General features: G+C 41.0%; 2 protein-coding genes across 28 annotated transcripts in view; one reads left to right on the top strand and one right to left on the bottom strand.

Annotated features, from left to right (window-relative positions):
• tns1a (tensin 1a) overlaps positions 1 to 2,858 on the top strand; it is a 108,282-nt gene extending 105,424 nt beyond the window's left edge. For all 27 annotated transcript variants that reach the window (XM_087256950.1, XM_087256951.1, XM_087256954.1 and 24 more), the window contains 2 exons: positions 379 to 408; positions 496 to 2,858. In XM_087256950.1, the coding sequence (XP_087113076.1) occupies positions 379 to 408; positions 496 to 637 (172 nt within the window). In that variant the 3' untranslated portion in view covers positions 638 to 2,858. The remainder of the gene's footprint in view (positions 1 to 378; positions 409 to 495) is intronic.
• Positions 1 to 23,126, bottom strand: part of LOC147843474 (uncharacterized) — a 388,615-nt gene that overhangs the window by 32,102 nt on the left and 333,387 nt on the right. The window lies entirely within an intron of this gene.

Below are 23,126 nucleotides of genomic sequence, written 5' to 3'. Positions count from 1 at the left end.
GAACCCGGATCATCGTCATCGTCGTGGTCAGCTCCTCTCTGCGTTTCAAGTCCACCGACGTACACAACGGTAGCCATGGTCTTTAGAAATGTCCACGGGACTACGTTTTCAGAATGAGACTGGGTTGCTTAATACATCCCTATGTTGTTAGTAGTTTATATGGATCTAATCAACAGCTTCTCTCCATGTTTGCAACCTAATGTGTGCTGGTTTACGTGTCTTTAGACATTATGAAAATAGCTTCTGCACCAGTTTTATTTAGCTTTACATTGCCAGTAGATGCAAAACTTTTCACTCCTATGAATGCTTTAATTGGACAGTGCTTTTCCTCTAATTGGGCCTTAAATTCACTAAGATCCTGTTCTGTTGTTCTCACAGGTGGAATAAAGCAGAGGGTGGTGTAGCAAAGTGAGTATATCATAATGAATAATTGTCTAGAACTTTGTCAAAGGCTGAAAAAAACTGACTCAATCTTTTTTCTGGTTCACAATGCAGGCTTTTTGGGTTTGTGGCTCGAAAACAAGGAAGCACGACAGATAATGTGAGTCACCTATTTGCTGAGTTGGAACCAGACAATTCTGCTTCAGCCATTGTCAGTTTCGTCTCCAAACTCATGCTGAACATCCAGAAACCTTGAGTGACTGCCCAGCAAACATCTTGGTTTCTCCATATGAGTCTAATTTTTTTTTCACCAAAGAGGATTCGGTTACGCTAACTTATTTTTCCAGAGTGGATTATTCTTTTTACATACAGTTCTACTGTCATTTTGTTGAAGAAACATGGTGGTGGGGCTCTTGTTTTTTCTTCTTTGAGAAGATATGGAAATTGCACCATTTTTTAAAGTGAGGATCTTGCTGGAAAAAGCAGACAAGAAAGTGCTTCGGTTAAGGTAGTAGGTGTAAATGACAGGGATATGTGAGCCTTTCTGGCCTTCCTTACCAGAAGGTTGGTCTGTAAAATAATAACATTATTAAAAAAGGTAATACAAATAAATTAATTACAAATAATATTTAAAGAAAAAACCAAAGGTACCGTTAAAAAAAATATGTCTGATATTATTTGTTTGTTAATTTATAATAAAAAAAGGCAAAAGATAAGATCAGACAAGTCAAAGTTCTCCATTTTGTGTACTCCTGTGAAAAGTATGAAAAAGCCATTTTGCATGTTTGCTTGCAAGAATCACTAGAGTAATTTCTCTGAATTCAGAGGACTTTATTTTACTCTGCTGTTACTCTCCGAAAAGCAGAACAGAACTAAACTTTTGACTCCAGCTTCCAACAGACCAAATCGGTTGAAATAAATAAAGAAATGTGGTCCAGAAAATGGAAAATGAAACATCTTGCCCAGGCTTGCCAAACTGATCACGACTTAAGGACTTGCTACACTTGCCTGTGGACATTAAACTAGCCACTGCACTTCAGCCACCGGAAAATTCACACTGAAATTCCATATCGGTATGGATAGTGAAGATCACTTTGACTCTACCCACAATGTCCTGGCTGTGGTAGTAGATGTTTAGCTTTTTTCTGAACTGTGCTCAACATCCCATTCACAGCTTTACCCCAGTCAGTGACAAATATAAGACAACGTTTTGTTGCATACTATTTGAGTGCATGGGTAGGTCCGTTTTGTACTTGTCTTTAAAATGTATTATGAGAAACCATGACATTAACTGGATATTTATTTTTGTTGCAGTATTACTCATGGGAAACTAATATTTAAAATAGTGTAAAGTCTACAGAAAAAGAAAAACTTGACTTAAACGTTGAAAATTACATATTTTAGCTAAAATATCGAAATCAGGTTTTGAGAAGCTCTTGATGTAAAATGTATGTTTTTGTCTTTATTTGAATGTGAGTTCACTGTGTCATTGTTAAGTGTTTTAGAATGAAAAGGCATGAATGTGGAAGAAATTGAAACAAAAAAATATTTTAGATTAAAAAAACACCAGTACGTGTAGAAATTTGCCATGAGTGCTGCCATTATGTGTGTGTATCAAACAGCTCCTGCAATTGATATGGACTGTGTTACTGGTCGAAGGGAGGTCAGTTATTTATTGTATTCTGTTGAAATATAAAAGGGAAATGTAAATGATATAGAATATACCGATATATTTAAAAGAAAAAAAGATATAGAATTTCAATGAATGCACCTTCTATCCTGTCAGTGACTGTAGGTTTTTATAATTGGTTCCTTCTCTGTTGACCATCATTAAGTGCTTTATAATCATAGATGGGGTGTAAGAGATTGAATATAAAAATAATCTAATTTAATTGGCAGGATGTGAGGTGTTTTGTTATAGATTTCCCTATTGACCTTATTCTTCACCTACGAGTGGGCGCAGCCATTGGAATCTTTTTGGCTCATTTACTCCTTATGCGGCTTGATGTTGCAAACTGATATTTTCAGTATTATTCTTAATTTTATGTAGTCATGAACACACTTGTTTGTAGAGCAAGTAGTTTGACAGTTTTCAATCGTTTATTATTTATTATCATTTCTTCCATAGGCAACTCAATCGGAAGTTTTAAAATAATCGCAAAAACGAGCTTACTTCGGCATTGCAGAATAAGGTCAATACCAAGAAGTGATGATGATACAGCTCTCAGTTATGTAAGCCATTGAAAAATGTAGAAAGTTAAAGCTGTTCACTGAAATTGTGTTTCAGTTGTTCAGCAAATTTTGTCAGGTTTTTCAGACATGAGTTTTGGAGCTGCAACATGTTTGTGTTTTAAGGATTGCAATTATGGATGTAATGCAAGGAACTGTGAAGTTTACAGTCCATTATGTCAAATGGTCAAAAGGAGCGATTTGACAGACCATGTGCAGTTGAAAATAAAAAAAAATCATAAACAGAACCGATTTTAGTTTTATCTATCACCTGTGTATTTCAAGATGCTTTGCTCTTTATACTTACTTTTTAAAAATATTTATTCTACAGGATGTACAATGTACTTATTCAGCCAAAAGTGTTTATTACCGCAATGATAAATGCATCTTTGCACATCTCAATTGTGCGTTGATATATATACATATAATCATACATACATACATACATACGCACATAAATAATGTTATGATCACCTGTAGTGTTGCCCTTGCAGGCTGCTAGAGAACAATCCCTGCCATTCTACCAAACTACAAATCCCGCCTTGTCCTGCATTCACACACCAGTTTCAGATGACCCCTTGATTACACACACACAGCTGGAGATCATCCTCACTGACTACTCTACAATGACTATTTAAGCACCATTCTCAGTATTGTTTCATGTTCCAGTGTTGCTTGTTTTTATGTTTTGCTGTCTGGTTTTTGATTCTTGGAGTGTTTTTTGGATTGTGATAGTTTTCTGTCTGCCCCACACTTTGCCTGTAATATACTCTCTGGATTGTCTCATGCTGTTCATGCTGGTTGTCAACCCCTGCCTACCCGACCATTCTCTGAACAAAGCTGCACATGGAACTCCATGTCTGTTCCCACGCCTTCATCACTACAGAATACTGAGCCACATATGTTCAACAAGCTATGGATCAATCAGTTTAATTAATGTGTCTTAGCCTAAGTAATCAGGCTGTAGAAGACTATGTTAATAAATGAATTAATCTGGCACATCTAACATCATGGGATAACATTTGTCTCATGATCTTTTTTCTGGAGAGAACTATCTGAACCATTTGCATCATGCATGCTACTGCACAATCCTCAGTGGACTTTGGATTTTACATAAATCTTGCATTGCAATTGAGTCCTTCTGAATTCACTGTGGGACTTGCTAAGGAAACTCCTAAATATTTTTGAAGGGGACATCCAACTGCAATACCCACAGAAATGCAGCTTTCTGTTCATGAAATGAAAAACACTAGTACTTCATGTCACAAGATGGCCACCACCAGCTCTTCAGGTAAAAAAACAGCTGCCACCAGTCTATCAGCTCACAAAGTGGCTTCCTTTTCTAAGTCTCTTCCTGTCATGGTTCCTCTTATAGTTTCTGTTCCTGAAATGCCATCACCTGATCCTATTGAATTCCCCCAATGGCTGGCACCAGGTCCTCTTGAATTCCTTGATCAGTGGGCACTAGAGTCACCAACTGAGTCCTATGAATGGCCAGAGCCGCCACCTGAGCCCCACAAATGGCTACCAGAGCCATGTGACTATCCAGTGCTGCCAGAGCTGTGTGACTATCCAGTGCCACCTGAGCTCCAAGAGTTGCTGCCACCAGAGTAACTGCAAGGGTTGTTGATGCAGCTGCCACTAATGCCTCCTGGCCCTGAACCTCCTAAATCTATGTTTCCGGGTCCTCCTAATCTGCTGTGGCTGTCTGAACCGGCAGATCCTCCTGACCCACTAGGGTTGTCTGATCCACCAGTGCCTTCTGACCCAGAGTCTCCTGACTCACTGGGGTTGTCTGAACCATCAGTGCCTCCTGACCCACTGGGGTTGTCTGATCCGCCAGTGCGTCCTGACCCAGAGCCACCTAACCCACTGGGGTTGTCTGACCCACAAGTGCCTCCTGACACAGAGCCACCTGACCCACTAGGGTTGTCTGATCCACCACTGCCTCCTGACCCAGAGCCTCATCACTCACTGGGGTTGTCTGATCCACCAGTGCGTCCTGACCCAGAGCCTCATCACTCACTGGGGTTGTCTGAACCACCCGTGCCTCCTGACCCACTGGGGTTGTTTAATCCTCCAGTGCCTCCTGACACAGAGCCTCCTGACCCACTGGGGTTGTTTGACCCTCCAATGCCTCCTGATCCTAAGCCTTCTGATCCACTGGAATGTCTGATCTGTCAGTGCCTCCTGACCCAGAGCCAGGTGACATACTGGGGTTGTCTGACCCACTGGTGTCCTCTGACACTGAGCCTCATGACAAAGTGTATTTTTTGTGTTGTCACATGAAAATATATATAAATAGCTGGTATAATTTTGCATATTCAGTAAATCAACTAGAAAATTCATCATGGCCTACAGTGAGTTTAAGAATTCAGGGAATTGATAGTATTTACTTAAGGCCAGTGGTGTTAAGTAACATATAACAAGTACATAAATTGCTATAATTGAGTAGTTTTTCTCTGTAATTGTAATTTACTTGGTAGTTTTAAAAAATGTGTACTTTAACTTCCCCTTTGAGTACATGTTTAGGGCTGAATCAGTACTTTTGCTCCACTCTTATGTTCAACATGAAGTCACTCCTTTATTTATTCTTGTCTATGGGAACAAAATCACAGATTTACTACCTGAGGAAACTGGTGGTGTATAAATGCAACAAACTGTTTTGAAGCAAGAAAAGTTTTTAAAAGATATCCAAAATCTTTACACGCAATGACCAAGAGACTTTTTAGACAGTATGTTACTGATGAGAGGATGATGTTAATTGTACGATAAGTGAAAGTACCAAATAGCTTTAAACAATAACTAAAAACGTTGACACATCCCTGCACAAATTGCATGTTAACGCATCAACCTTTCATAACGTAACACTCACTACTCACTACACTTGAGTACTTTTAAAAGGGCTACTTTTTACTCATACTTTGAGTAATATTCACAAAAGAAGGATTACATGGGTCAGCCAGAACACCTGCCACTGACATACATCTGCAGCTTCTCTATAATGGACGTCCAGTGTTCTCCAGCCTCCGACACCTAGATTGCAGCTCTGCCCAAGAAGTTTGGCCAGAGGAGATATGGCTGTGCACAACTGAGCCTGGTTTCTCTCAAGTTTTTTTCCTTCACTTTTGTCAGTTTGTTGAAGGTTTGTTCCTTGCCACTCTCACCATTGGCTTCCATGGTTTGGGACTTGTGGTGCTCCGCATCGAATGGTTTTGCTCTACAGTGTTCAGACTTTCACCAGTAAAATTCAAACCACATTGGACTGAACTAACTTCAACTTTGAAAACTAGACTGACACAGTTTCAGTTTACTAGAATTTCTTTGTTAAGCTGCTTTGATACAATCTGTATTGTAAAAGCACTATAGAAATAAAGTGGAATTGAATTGAAGATAGCTTCTTATCACCTCAGCTTTTTTATTAGTCAAATAAGCAAACAATGAGTGCAGAGAAGACACTATTCAAAAACATTGTCTGTGACAGTCTGTGGTACACCATTACATTTCTGTTATTTTATTATTTCGGTCAGGATCACTTTCATATACAGTTGAAGCCAGAATTATTAGCCCCCCTGAATTATTAGCCCCCTCTTTATTTTTTTCTTAATTTCTGATTAACTGAGAGCAGATTTTTTGAACACATTTCTAAACATAATAGTTTTAATAACTCATCTCTAATAACTGATTTATTTTATCTTTGCCATGATGACAGTAAATAATATTTTACTAGATATTTTTCAAGACACTTCCATACAGCTTAAAGTGACATTTAAAGTCTTAACAAGGTTAACTAGGCAGGTTGGGATAATTAGGCAAGTTTCCCTTCGGGTGGGGAACTCCAATGCTATTGGTGGATTTGATTCTAGGAAAATCCACGAATGGGAGGATTCGGTTTAGAAGCCAGTTGTCTGAAAGAGTATGGAACGGGCCAATGAATGCCAAAAAATTGGCAGCGTAAGCTTGCGCAGGTGTGTTTCATTGCCAATTATCTCCAAATATAAGCACAGGTGGAGCAAGAATTCGCTATCCTTTTCGCTTCAGAGACTATAACAGCCTTCTGAGGGGAGTCGATGAGGGTTCCTCCTGCTGTGATCCAGCGATTTCGAGCGAACGAGAGCATTCTCCCGGGCCAGAGTGTGTACACGCAGCGGCAGACGATTGAGCTGGGTTTCTCCCTTGCCTGGCGTTCTTTGGGTCTGGTCCTCCAGAGCAGTGCGTATAAAGTTGCAACTTCACAAAGAGAGCAACACAGTCGTGCAGCACGTCCTTTTCTGACCGTGCGTTTCTGGATGCGGTGGTTTCCTGTCCTCGGATGATAAGCACGGGCACTGCGTTGCATGCCTGGGGGGTCCAGCATGTTTATGTGCTGCTCGCAGGCAGTTCATGTTGTCATTGCGATGCCATGACTGTTGCGCAGTAAAGATCGCGGCTAGCCTTTGCAAAAGGGCAAACCATCCCAGTTGTCCCCTGCTCTGCAGCAGGCACTCGGGCAGATCTGAGGGTTGTGGCGAGAGATAATCCATTGCCCACGTGCCCGCGGACCTCCCGCTCCTCCAAGCGCTCCATCCAAGCTTCGGGCGGGGAAGCGATCCGTCTAACAGATGGTAGCCCTTACGCTCGATGACACCGGAGACCAGATGTCCACCGCGGCATCGGAGGGTGGGCTTTCATTGTCCGATGATGATCCAGACCGGCTCGCCCCCTTTGGGCAGGTGAGCGCTGTCAAAACGGATCCTGAAACGGACATGTTAGCCGTGCTTTCCCGGGCTGCTTCAGCTGTGGGTTGGAGAGGGTTAATCCCCCAGCTCCGCGGCCGGACCGACTACATGGGTGCTACGTAGAGGACCAGAGGGCAAAGCCTTCAAAGCCTCTCGTCCCCTTCTTCACGGAGGTGCACAGTAGGCTCACGCGGTTTTGAAGGGCACTTTTTTCTGCTTGTGCTGTGTTTCCCTCCGCCCTCACCACTCTTGACAGTGGAGCGGCCAGGGGGTATATGGCGATTCCTCAGGTTGAGCGCGCGATTGCGGTCAATCTTTGTCCACGTGGCGCCTCTTCTTGGCGGGGTCCGCCTTGTCTCCCGTCCAAAGCCTGTAAGTTATCTGCCTCTCTCGGAACTAGAGCTTACAAGGCTGTGGGCCAGGCTGCTTCCGCCTTGCATGCGATGGCCACCTACCAGCACTACCAAGCGCAGGCGCTGGCCGAGCTGCACGAGGGTGGGTCCAACCCAGGCTTATGAGCTTCGCACCGCATCCGACTATGCTCTTCGGACCACTAAGTCCGCTGCGTGTGCATTGGGGAGGACGATGTCCTCACTTGTCATCTAGGAGCGCCACCCCTGACTAAAACTTGGCTAATATGCGCAAAGTCGACAAAGTCTGCTTTCTTGTCGCTGTTCGGCGACACCGTCTGTGAATTCACCCAGGAATTTGAGGCGGTGTGAGAGTAGTCTGATGGGCAATGTCATCGATCGGCGGGACCGTAAGCCCGCTCCGCCCGCCGTACCATCCATATCTGCTCTTTGCCAATGGCGCCCGCCTACGAGAGCTGCACCGCCCCCGCACACCCCTTTGGCGAATCGAGCGCGTCGAGCACCTCGGAAGCAGGCAGCCCCCTCTGCCCAGAATGCCGCTAAGTCTGGTAATGGACCACGAAGCGTCCCTGGGACAGGTCATCTGGAAAAGAGGGAACTTGCTCTTTCCCTGCTGGAGGGCGGGGCCCCATTCCCAACGGCACTTTTTACTGCCATGAAAACATCAATGAAAGAGCACTTTTCCACTTCCCCGAATATGACAACCCGAAATCTGCCAGTCTGGGACGCTGTGCGCTCTAGCTCGCAGGTTTGGTGCATTTCGCCAGTGGCTCACCAGCGCTGGGAGGACAGTCTCCTTTCTCCCACCCCTCGAGCCTCCCCTCCTGAGCTTGGGTGCGGAGTGAAAGCAAATCTCTCACCTCCAGCTCTTTCGTGGGACCCTCGCGCTTCCCAGATCAGCACACCCGCTCCGCGCTGCCCCACTGCTGGTACGTTAGCGATTGTAGCGATGAGTCTATTAGCAAGTGCTCTGCCTGCCTGGTTAGCGTGGGCCAGCCATTCACGATGGCTCATACGCACAATCAGACTCGGCTATGCAATTCAGTTCGTGAAATGGCTCCCCAAGTTCACGGGTGTGTATTCACCAGGGTCAGTCCCCTGTCCGCCCCTGTCTTGCGAGAGGAGATTGCTGTCCTCCTGGCAGAGGATGCAATCGAGCCGCTCCCTCCAGCCGAGATGGAGAGCGGGTTTCACAGCCCTTGTTTCATCGTGCCCAAAAGAGCGGTGGGTCACAGCCAATCCTAGATCTGCGTGTTTTGAACCGCTGTCTGCACATGCTGCCGTTTAGAATGCTCACGCAGAAGCGCATCCTCCGGTCCGTTCATCCTCTGGATTGGCCTGCAAGACCTGAAAGACGCGTATTTCCATGTCTCCACTCTTCCCCGCCACCGTCAGTTCTGCGATTTGCGTTTGAAGGTCGAGCTTGGCAATACAAAGTCCTTCCCTTCGGGCTCTCTCTGTTTCCGCGGGTCCTCACCAAGGAGGGTTCCTTAGCACCCCTTCGGTTTGCGGGCATCCACATACTCAATTATCTCGACGACTGGCTGATTTTTTTGCCCACTTTCGGAGCAATTGATTATGCACAGAGACAAAGTGCTCCGGCACTTCCACCTGTTGGGGTTTCAGGTCAACCGAGAAAAGAGCAAACTCGCCCCCGTGCAGAAGTTTTCTTCTCTCGGGCTGGACCTGGACTGTCTGAGAGAGCTCGACAGCAAAATAGTGGTCCCACTTAAATTATTTCAGAGGCTCCTGGGTTATATGGCATCCGCATCCACTTCACATCGCTCGGATTACTCCATTTGTGACCACTCCAGCCCTGGCTTCACGATCGAGTCCCCAGACGCACATGGCACGCACGCACATACCAAGTCACTCCTACTGCACTGTGTCGCCGCGCCCTCAGCTCTTGGAACGACGTTCCTACAGGCCGGAGTGCCTCTCTTTCAACAGATGCTTCCAACACGGGCTGGGGGGCTGTGCGTTGCGGGCCTGTGGAAAGGAACCCAGTGGCATTGGCATATCGCCTGGAGCTGTTGGCAGTGTTCCTCGCTCTCCACCGTTTTTTTCCGGTGCTGGAGCAGCAACACGTGCTGGTCAGGATGGACAGCATGGCGGCGGTGATGTATATCAACTGCATGGGGGGTATTCGCTCTCGCCGCATGTCTCAGCTTGCCCGCCGTCTGCTCCTCTGGAGTCATTTTCGACTGAAATTGTTGCGCACCATTCACATTTCAGGCAAGCTCAACCGTGCAGCCGATGCACGCCTACGGCAGCCTTACGTCCTGGAGAATGGAGACTCCACCCCGAGTCTGTTCAGCTGATATGGGCACGATTCGGGGAAGCCCAGATCGATCTGTTGCTCCCCCGAAATCGCTCATTGCCAGTTGTTCTTTTCCCTGACCGAGGGCTCTCGGCACGGATGCACTGGCTCACAGCTGGCCTCGGGGCATGCGCAAATACGCCTGCTCGCGCAGTTACTGTGCAAGGCCAGGGAGGACAAGGAAAGGGTTGCTGGTTGCGCCCCTCTGGACCAACAGGACCTGGGTATCACAGCTCTCCCTCCTCGCGATGGCCCTCCCCTGGCAGTTCCCTTTGAGGGAGCACCTACTCTCTCAGGGACAGGGCACCATCTGGCACCCTCGCCGATCTTTGGAACCTCCACAGGTGGTCCTTAGATGCGAGGAAGACTTAGGTAACCTACCGATTGCAGTGGTTAATACCGTCACTCGGGCTAGAGCCCCCTCCCCGAGCGCGCCTATGCCCTGAAGTGGAGTCTAGTCACTGAATGGTGCGTCTCTCGCAGAGAAGACCCCCGTAATTTGCCAGATTAGCGTTGTGCTTTCTTTACGCCAAGAGAAGCTGGAGAGCAGGCTGTCGCCCTCCACACTCAAGGTTACGTGGCTGCCATCTCCGATCTCATGACGTGGTGGCTGGCAGCACCGTGGGAACGCATAACCTCATCATCCAGTTCCTCAGGGGCGCTAGGCGAATTAATCCACCCTGCCCCCCTCTCATGCCCTCTTAGGATCTCGCCCTCGTTCTCACGAGCCCGCGTCAGATCCCTTCGATCCTCGACTCAGTATCTTTAAGTTCTGTCCCTGAAGACAGCTCTGCTGGTCGTGTTGATATCGATTAGAGGGTCGGGGACTTGGAGGCATTTTCGGTCAGTGACTCGTGCCTGTAATTGGGCTGGCTTACTCTCACGTTCCTGAGGCCCCGCCCGCGATATGTGCCCAAGGTTCCTACCACTCCGTTTTAATATTAGGTAGTGAGCCTGCAAGCGCTGCCCCCGGAGGAGGCAGACCCAGCCCTTTGTTTACTTTGTCCAGTTCGCGCCTTGCGTATTTATCTGGACCACACTCAGAGCTTTTATCATCTGAGCAGCTCTTCGTCTGTTATGGCGGTCGGCAGCAGGGAAGTGCCGTATCGAAACAAAGATTATCCCACTGGATTGTGGATGCCATTTCTCTCGCTTATCAGAGTCGAGGTGAGCCATGTCCCCAGAGAGTGCGTGCGCACTCCACTCAGAGCATCGCGGCGCCTCTCTAACAGACATCTGTAGAGCTGCGGGCTGGGCGACACCCAACACATTTGCAAGGTTTTACAATCTGCGAGTGGAGCCGGTTTCCTCAAGGGTATTAGGTAACCCTTGGTGATTGAGAAAACAACTCGGTGAAGGTGTTAAAACACGCTTGCTGCGCCATTCTCCCTAACACAGAGATATGTGCGCCTTTTTATCTGTCAGTAAAATTCCCCGTCAGGTGAGCCCTGCAGATTCCTCCGAGGCCCCCAGCACTGACTCAGCAGAGGAGTCACTTGCTGGCCCACTACGTTGTAGGTCTGCCCACTGGTCAGCCCGCGTTTTGGGTATAGGTGCCCGCTATGCGTGATCCCCACAAGGCGATCCCATATGCTTAATCTGTCACGGTTCAGTCAGCCTCTCGGGAGGACCCGTGTCTTCCCTCTCCGCTAACCACCTTTTGTTATGCGTACTCCCCTCCTTAGGGCTAGTCCATATGTACCTGCCATCATATCTCCCCACTGGGTAGCAGATGGCCTCCGAAGCGTCCTCCCTATCGGGACTGCATGCTTCCCAACGTAATGTCGTATTATTCCTAGAATTATCTAGACGCTTGCGACTTCCCAAAAAATATATCTGAATCCTTAAAACTTCTGTTGTAGTGGGATAAGTAAGGGCCAGGGACACGTTGGAGGACCGCGCCTCCCATGATGTAGGAGCGTTCACGCTTGCTTGACTATCCTCTCATCGGAGGCGTTGGTAAGGTGCAGTCATTATGGCATTTTCTATAGCTTCTCCCATTCGTGGATTTTCCTAGAATCAAATCCACCAATAGCATTGGAGATCCCCACCCGACGGGGAACGCTCTGGTTACTAAATGCTATTTACCATCGCCATAATGACTGTCCCTTAGCTGTTAGTTCAAGTCTCTTCAGCTTAAAAGGATAGTGAATGCTTGCTCCACCTGTGCTTATATGCGGAGATAATTGGCAATGAAGCACACGTGCACAGCTTACGTGCTTATGCTGCCAATTTATTGGCATTCATTGGCCTGTTTCATACTCTTACAGACACTTGGCTTCTGAACCGAATCCTCCCATTCGTGGATTTTCCTAGAATCAAATCCACCAATAGTATTTCTGTTCCCCTCCTCGGAGAACGAGGGTTACTTTAGTAACCAGACCGTTATTTGTATAGCAATGTTTTTTTTCTTGAGACTATCGAAAAAATATAGCTTAAAGGGACTAGTAATTTTGATCTTAGAATGGTATTTAAAAAATTAAAAACTGCTATTATTCTAGCCGGAATAAAACAAATAAGACTTTTTCTAAAAGAAAAAAATATTATCAGACATAGTGAAACATTTCTTAGCTCTAGTAAGTATAATTTGTGAAAAATTTTAAAAAGAAAGGGGGCTAATAATTCTTATTTCTTATTTATAAATTAAGCATGCAGTTATTTTGGCTGTAAGGTTCTGCAGGTCCATGCAGTGGATAGGGCAGCAGCAAATCAAACCCCTACAGGGCTAAACAGAAAAGATCCAGAAATCATGCATTAACAATTGTAATTAATTATGAATTAATGTGCAGGTCAGAAATATGGAGCTGATTAAAAACGTACTTGGGCTAAAACATGAAACAGATACCAAACTATAGAAGCAATTGGGGAAGGTAGAGGAAGTGTGTAATTGGATTTTAGCCAAGCATTAAAGAGTGTCCTGATGTATGGATTTAAATAGACCACTGTGATAGATGTCAGGATTAGTACGTCAAGAACAGCTGACTGTCAACTGAAGCAAGCATTGTTGGCATGTCTTGCTTCCACTAACCCAGTGCAAGATTTATTTAACACACGCAGTTAAGAACGAAATTAGAGACCAACAATTTCACTTCTTAGATCAATGTGAAATTATCAAAAGTAAAATATATTATTAAAAAATTTAATTTTTAATGATGAATATACATTCTGCCGACACGGTGGCACATTTATTGACAGATGTATTGACATATTGATATTTAACAGAATCTAGTATGCTTTGATCAAAAGTATGTTATACTTGTTATAATTAATTCACAGTAAAGAAAAAAGTTAAAGTGGTTTAGTAGTAGAGGGTGATAAACATATCTTTGTTTCACATGTGCTTGTGTGGGAAAAACGAGACCATGGTCACAGCTGAGGAGAGTCTGCTGGGAGTTTTAATAGAGAATATCACACCCACACTTAATATGCTGTGCCTGCCCAGCAAACATGCTCATGCCAGCTCCATGTTGTTTATTTGTGTGCAAAGTGGACCACCACGGCCACAGTGCGTGCTAGCCTAGGTATGACCCACAGTTCCTGGCTCACTACGGGGTCAAAGTGAGTAGCCCATACTAGAGGACAGCCCAGATTAATCCCATTTAGTCCTTGTGTGGGCTATACAACTTGTATCAAGAGCAGTCTGCAAGAGCAATACCTTTGAGAGTTTGCTCGATGGCAAAACAATGGCCCATTGTGTTGGTCCTGCATGGGCATCCGTCACCTAGCCCCCAGAAAGAACTCACCAGGCCCTTACAGGATTGTGGATTTTTCTCTGCTAGACTAGGGGTGTCAAACTCAGCTCCTGGAGGGCTAATTAAACTAATTAAGTCCTTTGGGATTGTTTGAAACATACAGGTAAAGCTGCAGTCACACTAGAGTTTGAGCATGCAAACTTCTGTCATACAGCGCTGCGAAAAGAGGCTGGATTAAACAAGATGACTAGACATTAAAAAAGCAAGAGATTGCTCCATATTTTACATTTCTGTACAGAAAATTCATGTTTTGATCTTCTATTGGTCACACAATCACGTGATGCGTTTTGCAGTTCAGAATTCATCATGGTTGAACTTTACAAAACAGTGACATGAGAAGCTTGTCACACAACCTTGGGTTTCTGGTCTGCCACATTCAAATGGATGAATGGAAGTCTATGGGTCAAAAAGTGCAGTGTGACCGCAGCTTAAGTGTGTCAAAGCAGAGTTGAAACTAAACCGTGCAGGCCTGTGGCCATCCAGGGACTGAGTTTGACACCCTTGGGTTAGACCTTTTCAAAATATGCTTGAAAGCGTGTGTATTATATCTGTTTTGGATGATATATACACTGGTGGATTATCACTGTGGGACTCTTACAGCACACCTTGATATTTGGACAGTTTTTAGGGTTTGGCACATTGAACTGCATGCTTTTACAGACTGCATTTTTTATTGTGTTCTTTTCAAGAGTTCACATTTAGATAATGCTTGACTATATTAACAGGTTTGGCATGCTGTCCTGAAGAGAACCCTGAGCTCGGAGATAGATGAGCCAAAGGCTCTCGCCTGGTGAATGAGCATTAAGAGAGATATGAGATTAGGTAGTCCTCAAGAGCTCCCCTGATTTATTTAGCCAATACCTTGCTTAATAAGACGGCTCTATGGGAATACACAACCAACCACGCCAGTGTGTACGCATTAAGTGCTTGTGACTGTTACTAGTATTTAATTCACATGTGTCACATGTTTTTAGGCTGTGGAAGGGAACCAGAGTACCTGGGGAAAACCCAAGCGAACATGGGAAGAACATGCCCAGATAGCAAGAACATTTGGGCCAAATGTGGGTGATAGATGGCACATGTGGCTGAGGTATGGCATGGCTGAACAGATATGGGCCAGATTATTACCATATATATTTTGTCATATTTTATCACATACATATTTTGCCATACATTCAGAAAAGGCGGGAATTTTCTTCTGGCTCACAGCTCCTTTTGCAGTATGTGGGCCAGTTAACAAAAAACACACAACAGCCTAGTAAGGCTGAGCTATGGCCGACATCGGTTGACATCAACTTCTGGCTGGGATTGCATTTGGAAAACACGTGAAACTGAACACAGGTGTATCGTTAGCAGACATCTGCCACACCACTCTTCAGTTGACAAGTTACTCTGCGAGCTTAACATTCTTCCCGCCTGTCATTTGCTACAGGTAAGTGATAATTTGTTATTTAAAGTGATTTTACTTAAATGTTCATCATTATATGTAAAAGTTAGGACTCATTGAGTGATTAGTTATTAATTTATTTAAGAAATGCGTCGAGTTGTATAATGTTTTCCTCTTTGAACGTGGTGTTTATGTAACGTTAGCGCTCCAACAGTTTGCTGTTTAAATTAACGTTAACATTAAAGTTATTGCCAATTTCCAATGACCACAAAATATGGTTTATTTATTATAGATAAATATTAATTTGTGAAAATGTTCAGTCACGATTCAGTGTGGTTTAGTAAGGTTTAAAATAAAAGCGGTCCCATTAGGCCTAACATGATAGTGGAAGTAGTTTGGTTTTCAAAGATTAACCTATGTTAGCTCTGTTTTGATAGTTTTAACAGTTAAAAGTTCACAATAAAATGTAGTTGTCATCAATTACTCTTCCTTTATTTGTTTTATTTATTTCTTCTGTTGAACAAAAAATGATATATTTTGAAGAAACCTGTGACAATTGACTTCAGTAGTATTTGATTTTCCTACTATGTAAGTCAATGGTTACAGGTTCACAGCTTTCTTCAAAATATCATCTTTTTTGTAGCTCTGGAAAGAAACTCATAAAAGTTTGGAACTATGTGAACTTTGTTACACATTTAGCTATAACAATGCTAGTGCGAAACACAAAGGCAATGCCACATAAGTGTTTAGGAAAATGGGAAAAATGAAAAATTGAAAAAATAAGTCAAGTGGAAGCCAGAAGATAATGACCTAGTAACTAGTGCTTGGGTTAATGCTCACAAAACTGAACACTTTAGATTTGCAGAAAATTTTATACTGATTTTAAACTTAACTGGGAGAATCATTAACAATTTATTGCAATTATTTGAATACTATATATAATAGAAAATATATAAAATTTGAACAAATATTTAAAAATGTAATAGATTACATGTATTTAGTTTCACCACACAGTTTAGCATTTTGATTTGTATTGCAATTTTGCAGCTGTACCTGCAGGTTGCATTGCTGATCATATTATTTCAATTCTTTTTCACTGCATGCTGTCTGACAGAATGCCCTCACTCCCGTCATTGAGCGTAAAACATAAATATTTCTGTAAATTTCACTCTACAAAATGTCCAGTCTCTAAAGAACTTTCCACTGCTTTTAACTCAACCAGCAGCTTGTTCAAGCACTTGAGCAGGAAGCATTGTAGGACAATACTCGTCACCAAGGACACTGGCACCCAGAAACACGGCGGCCCAACTCAAATTAAACAGGCTAAATTGGACTTTTGTGCAGGATCGGGAGTGAAGTTAACTTCTGACTATGAAGAGAAGAGAGTAGCTGCTTATGCCGTTCACATATCTCATCTTTTGTGCGCTGGATCGCATTGGGATTGCATATTGTTTGCGTTCACATTTCCCAAGTTCACCAAGTTAAAAACCACGAGTCACACGGCAAGAACTGACGGATGAGCTTCAGGCTTTGTGTGGATTCTACATTTCTGTAGTCTAATTACCTCAGACAAACTCAGAACCCCCAAACACTGCAGTGTTTTTTCATACTATAGGTGGTTACAGGTATTTAGTTTTCTTCTAAATGTCTTCTTTTGTGTTAAAAAAAGAAAAAGAAAAAAGACAAACAGGTTTGGAAGAAGGGTCACACTTTACAATAAGGTTCATTAGTTAATGTTAATTAATGTTTTTACTAACATGAACAAACAATGAACAATACATCTACTACTGTATTTGTTCATGTTAGTTAACGTTAGTTAATGAAAATACAATAGTTCATTGTTAGTTCATGTTAACTCATGGTGCATTAGCTAATGTTAACAAGCATGGACTTGAATGTTAATATTGCATTAGTAAATGTTCAATCATGATTAATAAATGCTGTTCATGTGTTGTTCATGATTAGTTCATGTTAGTAAATGCATTAACTAATGAACCTTATTGTAAAGTGTTACCGGAAGAAGTGAATAATGACAGAATTTTAAGTTTTAAGTTATAGCATGTTTTTTTTTTTTTTAAGAAAATTATTCTGTTCATCAAGTCGGAATTAAAAAAAAAATGTTAAACGAAAAATGTTTAATATTTATTAAAATTGTAAACAACTGCTTTCTTATTGTATGTAGTGTCAAATGAAATGATTACTCCAGTCATAACTGCTTTTATTACTATTAACATTATTAATAATAATACTTAATATTAGAGTGATTTCTGAAGGATCGTGTGACTGAAGTAATGAAGCTAAAAAAATCATCATTGAAATTACTGGAATAAATGATTAAATTAAATGATAAACTACTTTTGAACAGTTATTTTAAAGTGCAATAATATTTCACAATGTTACAATGTGTTCTGTATTTTTGATGAAATAAATGCAGCCTCAGTGAGCAGGAGAAGCTTATTTTAAAGCGTATAAGAATCTGACAGACCCCAAACTTTGACCAGTAGTGTGTGTTGAAATTTTTGTGTGTATTATATCATCTTTGCATCAAATATATGATATTTATATTTATCTAAAAATAATTTCTATTTTATATTTTTCTCTTTGTATGTTGTAAAATTCTTTTCTAGGTCTTTATTATCCACATTTTGTTCAATAATTGTTTTATCTGAATGTTATTTGCATTGATTAAAGTAAATTTGATTGTAATTTTTGTTGTGTAATTTACTCAGTTAATATATGGGGTCAGCCACATGTGGGCCACATAAGGGCATAACAGAACTCAGCCTTACTAATCTTGAATACAAGGCCCATATCTGGGTCACATAAAAAATGTATTACTTGGCTTAAGCTTGGTGGAGTTGTGGCACTACTTTAGTTCTGGCTAAACAGATGTGGGCCAGTTTTGGGCCGGGGAACACTAACTGATCTGGGCCACATCTTAGCTGTTAATTTGGGCCAGATCAGGGCCAAAGGAAATTTGTTGACTGGGTGTAAACTCCACACAGAAAATGCTGACTTGCTTAGTTAAGACCACCTTCTTGCTAACCACAGAGCTGCCATGTCAATTGAGGAGAAAGACGGGATGGAAGGGGGGTCTTCCAAAACAAAGATGGGGATTAAAGTTAGGCTGGATATTTATGTTAAATTTGGTATAATCCAATTGGCAAGCTAATGATCAGCGATAGGGACCAGGTGTGGCCAATCACATCACATGCTCCTCTTGGAATTAGTTTGTGAAACTTCACTTAAAGCCCAGTGAATGTTTGTGAAAACACCTTTCCTACCACAGTTATTACATTATTCTTAACACCTCTCAAACAACTAAACTATTTTAAACTTTGCAACCTGCTGTTAAGTCTGAATGTTACATGCTTATTGACTAGTCTTCGCAATAAATAAAGCCACATAGGCTTGAATGGTATTATGACTGTAAATAAATCCAGACAAAGCCTGTACTAAGAATAATTTATACTTAAACAGATTTATTGTTATAAATAGAGTATAGTATAAGCACTGTGTAGGCCTAGTGAGGGCTTCCTGTGGGCTAAGTGAGGGCTGCCCATGCAGGGCAAGCACTAACGGGCCAATGTTTTGCCAATGAACAAATTATTAATGGCCCTGCACTCACAGCCCACTGGGAGACCATAGGCTACCCCTTTAGGGACAAGTACAGAGCTTGCAAGGTGACTTTGCTCCCAGGTAATGAGGCTTGCTGTCTGAACCCATTTATGCCAAAGATACACTCTAAAAAATAATGAGTTGTTATAACTCAACATTGGGTCAAATATGGACAAACAATAACTATTTGGTCAGAAAGAGTAGTTTAAATTACTCACACACATGTGTAATCACATATTTGGTCCTCCACCATGACACCTACTGTGAGAAAGGCTGCTGGCAGAGAGATACAGATTGTTAACAACATAGGCTAGTTCTGAAAACGTAGCCCTATAATAACGTAGCCCTATATATGTTTCTAGAGACTGTGATTTATGTAGCCAGAGGTACGGATGGCTGCATTTCTTTTTTTAAACGAACACTACGGGGCGGTATAACACAAGCTTGCCATGTGTGTCGGAGGACTTGAGACACAGAGAGGAGTTGACCACAATGATGGGGTTTGAGTCCAGTGAAAAGCGGTTCCAAAAAGCAGGTAGGACAAAAACAGAATCCATAAAAATAAATAAACAGGTAAGTAACAGGGTGAGAATTTGGTAAAATCTAAAAACGTAGTAAAAATCAGACAAGGGCTTTTCTGTTTCTGGATTGCTTTTGAAATTGTTGGTTGAGTTTAGGGCAGTGGCGCCCCCAGAAAATTTTCTTAGGGGTGGCCAGAAGAGCCCGCACCAAATCTTGGAGTGGCACACAAAAAAAATTATGAATTCAGTGTAATGTTATATTTTTGTTTTTGGTAAATGTAATAATGTAGTTTTTATTCATTTAATTAATTCTTCTTGTAATATTGCCATTTATTCCTTGATGTAATTCAGGAAGTACATGTGCAAACCAAATAAAAACCTATGTTTAGTTTAAAAACACTTTTCATATATATATATATATATATATATATATATATATATATATATATATATATATATATATATATATATATATATACTGTATAAATAACTTTTTACATGCTTTTATTGTACATCATACGGTATATGCCATGTCTAAAATTAATGAAGATTAATGAGTTTATTATTCTCAGAGATGGGTTGCAGCTGGAAGGGCATCCGCTGTGTAAAAATGTGCTAGATAAGTTGGCGGTTCATTCCACTGTGGCGACCCTGGATAATAAAGGGACTAAGCCGAAAAGAAAATGAATCAAAGAATAATGAGTTTATTAATAACCCAAACAAATGAACAAACTAAACAAAAGGCATTACTATACACACTCACTATACCAAATAATATCATTTATCCATATTACTTTTTGAGCCATTTTATTAATGCAGCTTCTTCTATTGATATACTGTACCTTAAGGTAAATATTAAATTGCCATTGCTGTCTATTGAAGGTGTGTGCGTGCTGTCAACGACGATCGGGAAGGGCGGTGGCGGTTCTAGTTTAAATGACACCCTAGGCGAACCACCCTATACACCCCACCTCCCTTATATTGTTAGATTTGTTATTCAATAAATATAAAAATGTATTTATATTTATTTTAAATAAATAAAATTAATATTATTATACAATTATTATTCTGAATAAATAACAGAAATCAATCCTAAATATTACTGGAAAACAACAACTGGAGTGATATGCCAAGATCACTTAAGAAACCTTTAGCATGAAAATTAATTATGACAATTCTAAAGAATACAAAAAATGTACTATAGAATTATCTGTTGTTTAATTATCTTTCTGCTTTAAAGGCATGCTTAGTGAAAGTAACATCATCATCATCATCATCATATTATATAAACTTTAGTCGACTTTCACCTCTGCACAAAAGGCTGTTACTCTATGGAGCTAGATTTGTTTCTTTATTATTCAATCAAAAATATTTAGCTTTAAAGAAAAATTAAGTATGTAGTAATTAAAAAATTAAAGATTTCAAATAAAAAACATGTTTAATTTAAAAACTTATGTCAATGATAACAAAATATTTTGGATTGCAAAAAATAAACAATTGTCCTATTATGCAGTTACCACAATTTTCATTGCACACTCATTAATTTTGCTCTCTTTTCTGCTGTCTTTTATTGCACATTTAGAATCTTTGCTTGCAGGTTGAAATGTTTTGCTTGTGAGTTGAAAAGTTTTGAACCCATGAATGCCAGGGTTAATTTTGTGTCTTTATTATTCAAACAAACATATGAAGTTTAGGCATTATTGTAAATGTTTGGTCTTTAAAGGAACTGTTATAAATCAGTTGTAAAGTAATTTAAATGTGGTTAACAAAAGCCAACAATACATAAACACGAGAGATATGTGGAATATAAATATTACATTAATCAGAACAATTTTTCATCTGTTTCTTCAGTTTATTCTTACAGGTTGATCACTCAGTCTTATGGGGCGTAAAACATCTGCTTTGACTCCTCGGATGTCCACATCTGCGCTGACTCCACAGACGTTTACATCTGCACTGTCTTAAATCAACGAATCAATATCTACAATCTACAATGATTCCACTGGCGTCCACATCTGCATTATCTCCTTAGACATCAACATTTGGACTTACTGACCACAGACATTTATAATTCACTAAACTTATCAATCACCACCTATGCTGTGTGTAGAATTTTTTTCTGGAATTGTGTAGGATTTGGACAATAGTAGATTTTGACTTTTTATAAATGATTATAAATATGATTTTTTTTTTATATACATTTATTGTTTCCCTTTCTGGAATAAAGGAATATAAACAGCTCTTTAGTAATCATTTAATGAGTCATACAGTTTTATGTCTGTTTATTTTGCAATAAAGAAATATAAATGTTTTTTATTTTATTAATTCAGTTAAAGTATTTCCCAGCTGTAGCTTTCAATAACAAAAATTCTGTTACATAAATGGTATAATACACTTTACTACAGTAAAGCACTACAGCATATGTCTGTATAAATTATATTTTTATGTGGAAGGAATGTGTAGGAGATACATTTATTTAGTAGTGCTTTTGCCAACATATATATATATATATATATATATATATATATATATATATATATATATATATATATATATATATATATATATATATATATATATATATATTTGCATATGCGTGTTAAGTAATAATACAGTAGTTGTAGGGATGTTCAAAAATGCCTGTCAGCTATAATTTAATATGAAATCGTGGCAGCGACCTGAATCTACCTTTTAAAAATTAGTTTACAGTCCATCTCCTGATATACATATATATTACGTTTTCACGCGATTGTACTGGACTCCCGTTAGTGACCAGAGCGAGCAACAGGTCTTCTTCAAGGTAAGTTAACTGAAAGTGTATAATAACTTGAATATTACCATCCACATTTTCCTAAACTCTGTCTAGTCAGTGATATTGATGAATACTCTCGATTGACTAACATTAGATGAAATATGTGCAAGATATTAACAATACATGTGTTCAAAAGTATGTGCACTAGAGATGCGCGGATGGGCTATTATTTCATCCGCAACCGCATGACAAAATTAATCATCCGTCCGCCATCCATCCGCACTAACATTTTAGACCAATTTTTAAAACCGCACCCGCCCGCCATCTGCTGATTGGGCTCTTTATTTGAATGGCTTATTCCTTTTTTTTTATTAAATGAATGTTTCTTTATTGATCATTATATAATAGAGAATGACTTTAATGTAGACATGCAGTTAATCCAAACGTGCAAGTCATTAATTGACGACGCTTTGAAGTGACGCTAAAGATACGAGGTTGTGTCTTTTCACTTGATTCGATTCCTCGGTCCTTCAGTCTTTTCCTTGCGTCCTTCCCTCGTAACGTTATCCCGGTGGGGTGGAAACACGAGGAAAGAAAGCAAGGAAAGGAAACGAGGATGCACAAATAAGAAATGAGAAGCACCCGAGCTCTCAGAATATCAGCAGTGAACTCCGTCTCCAATCGGCGCACAGGGACAAAAATAAATAAATAGCCTAAATTAAACGCACTGTACTATACAACTTTTTTTATTGTAGCCTAATAGAAAACGCATTGACACATCATTTCATCATGCTGCTATTTAGCCTACTACTAAATGCCTATTTCACTTAATTTTTTAGTAAATAGATAGAATAAGTCATTTACATTAATGTTTACATTTGTAGTTGTCCATAGCAACCCCAAAAACGTACCTGCTTGCCTTGCACATCTAATTAATGGGCACAGTTTTTCGACTATTTTTTATTTTTTGCTGTGGATGTTATTGAGCTTGTAGAAATCGGAAACAACACAGTTCTGCGACACAGATTAACCTTTATTGATATCTCTATCAGACAATACCTATTTTATATGCCAAAA

Source organism: Danio rerio, chromosome 6 (genome assembly GCF_052040795.2).
Source record: "Danio rerio strain M-AB ecotype USA chromosome 6, GRCz13ab, whole genome shotgun sequence".
Taxonomy (NCBI): domain Eukaryota; kingdom Metazoa; phylum Chordata; class Actinopteri; order Cypriniformes; family Danionidae; genus Danio; species Danio rerio.
The sequence above is the reverse complement of the archived record's forward strand: the minus strand, read 5'-3'. Positions and strand labels throughout refer to the sequence as shown.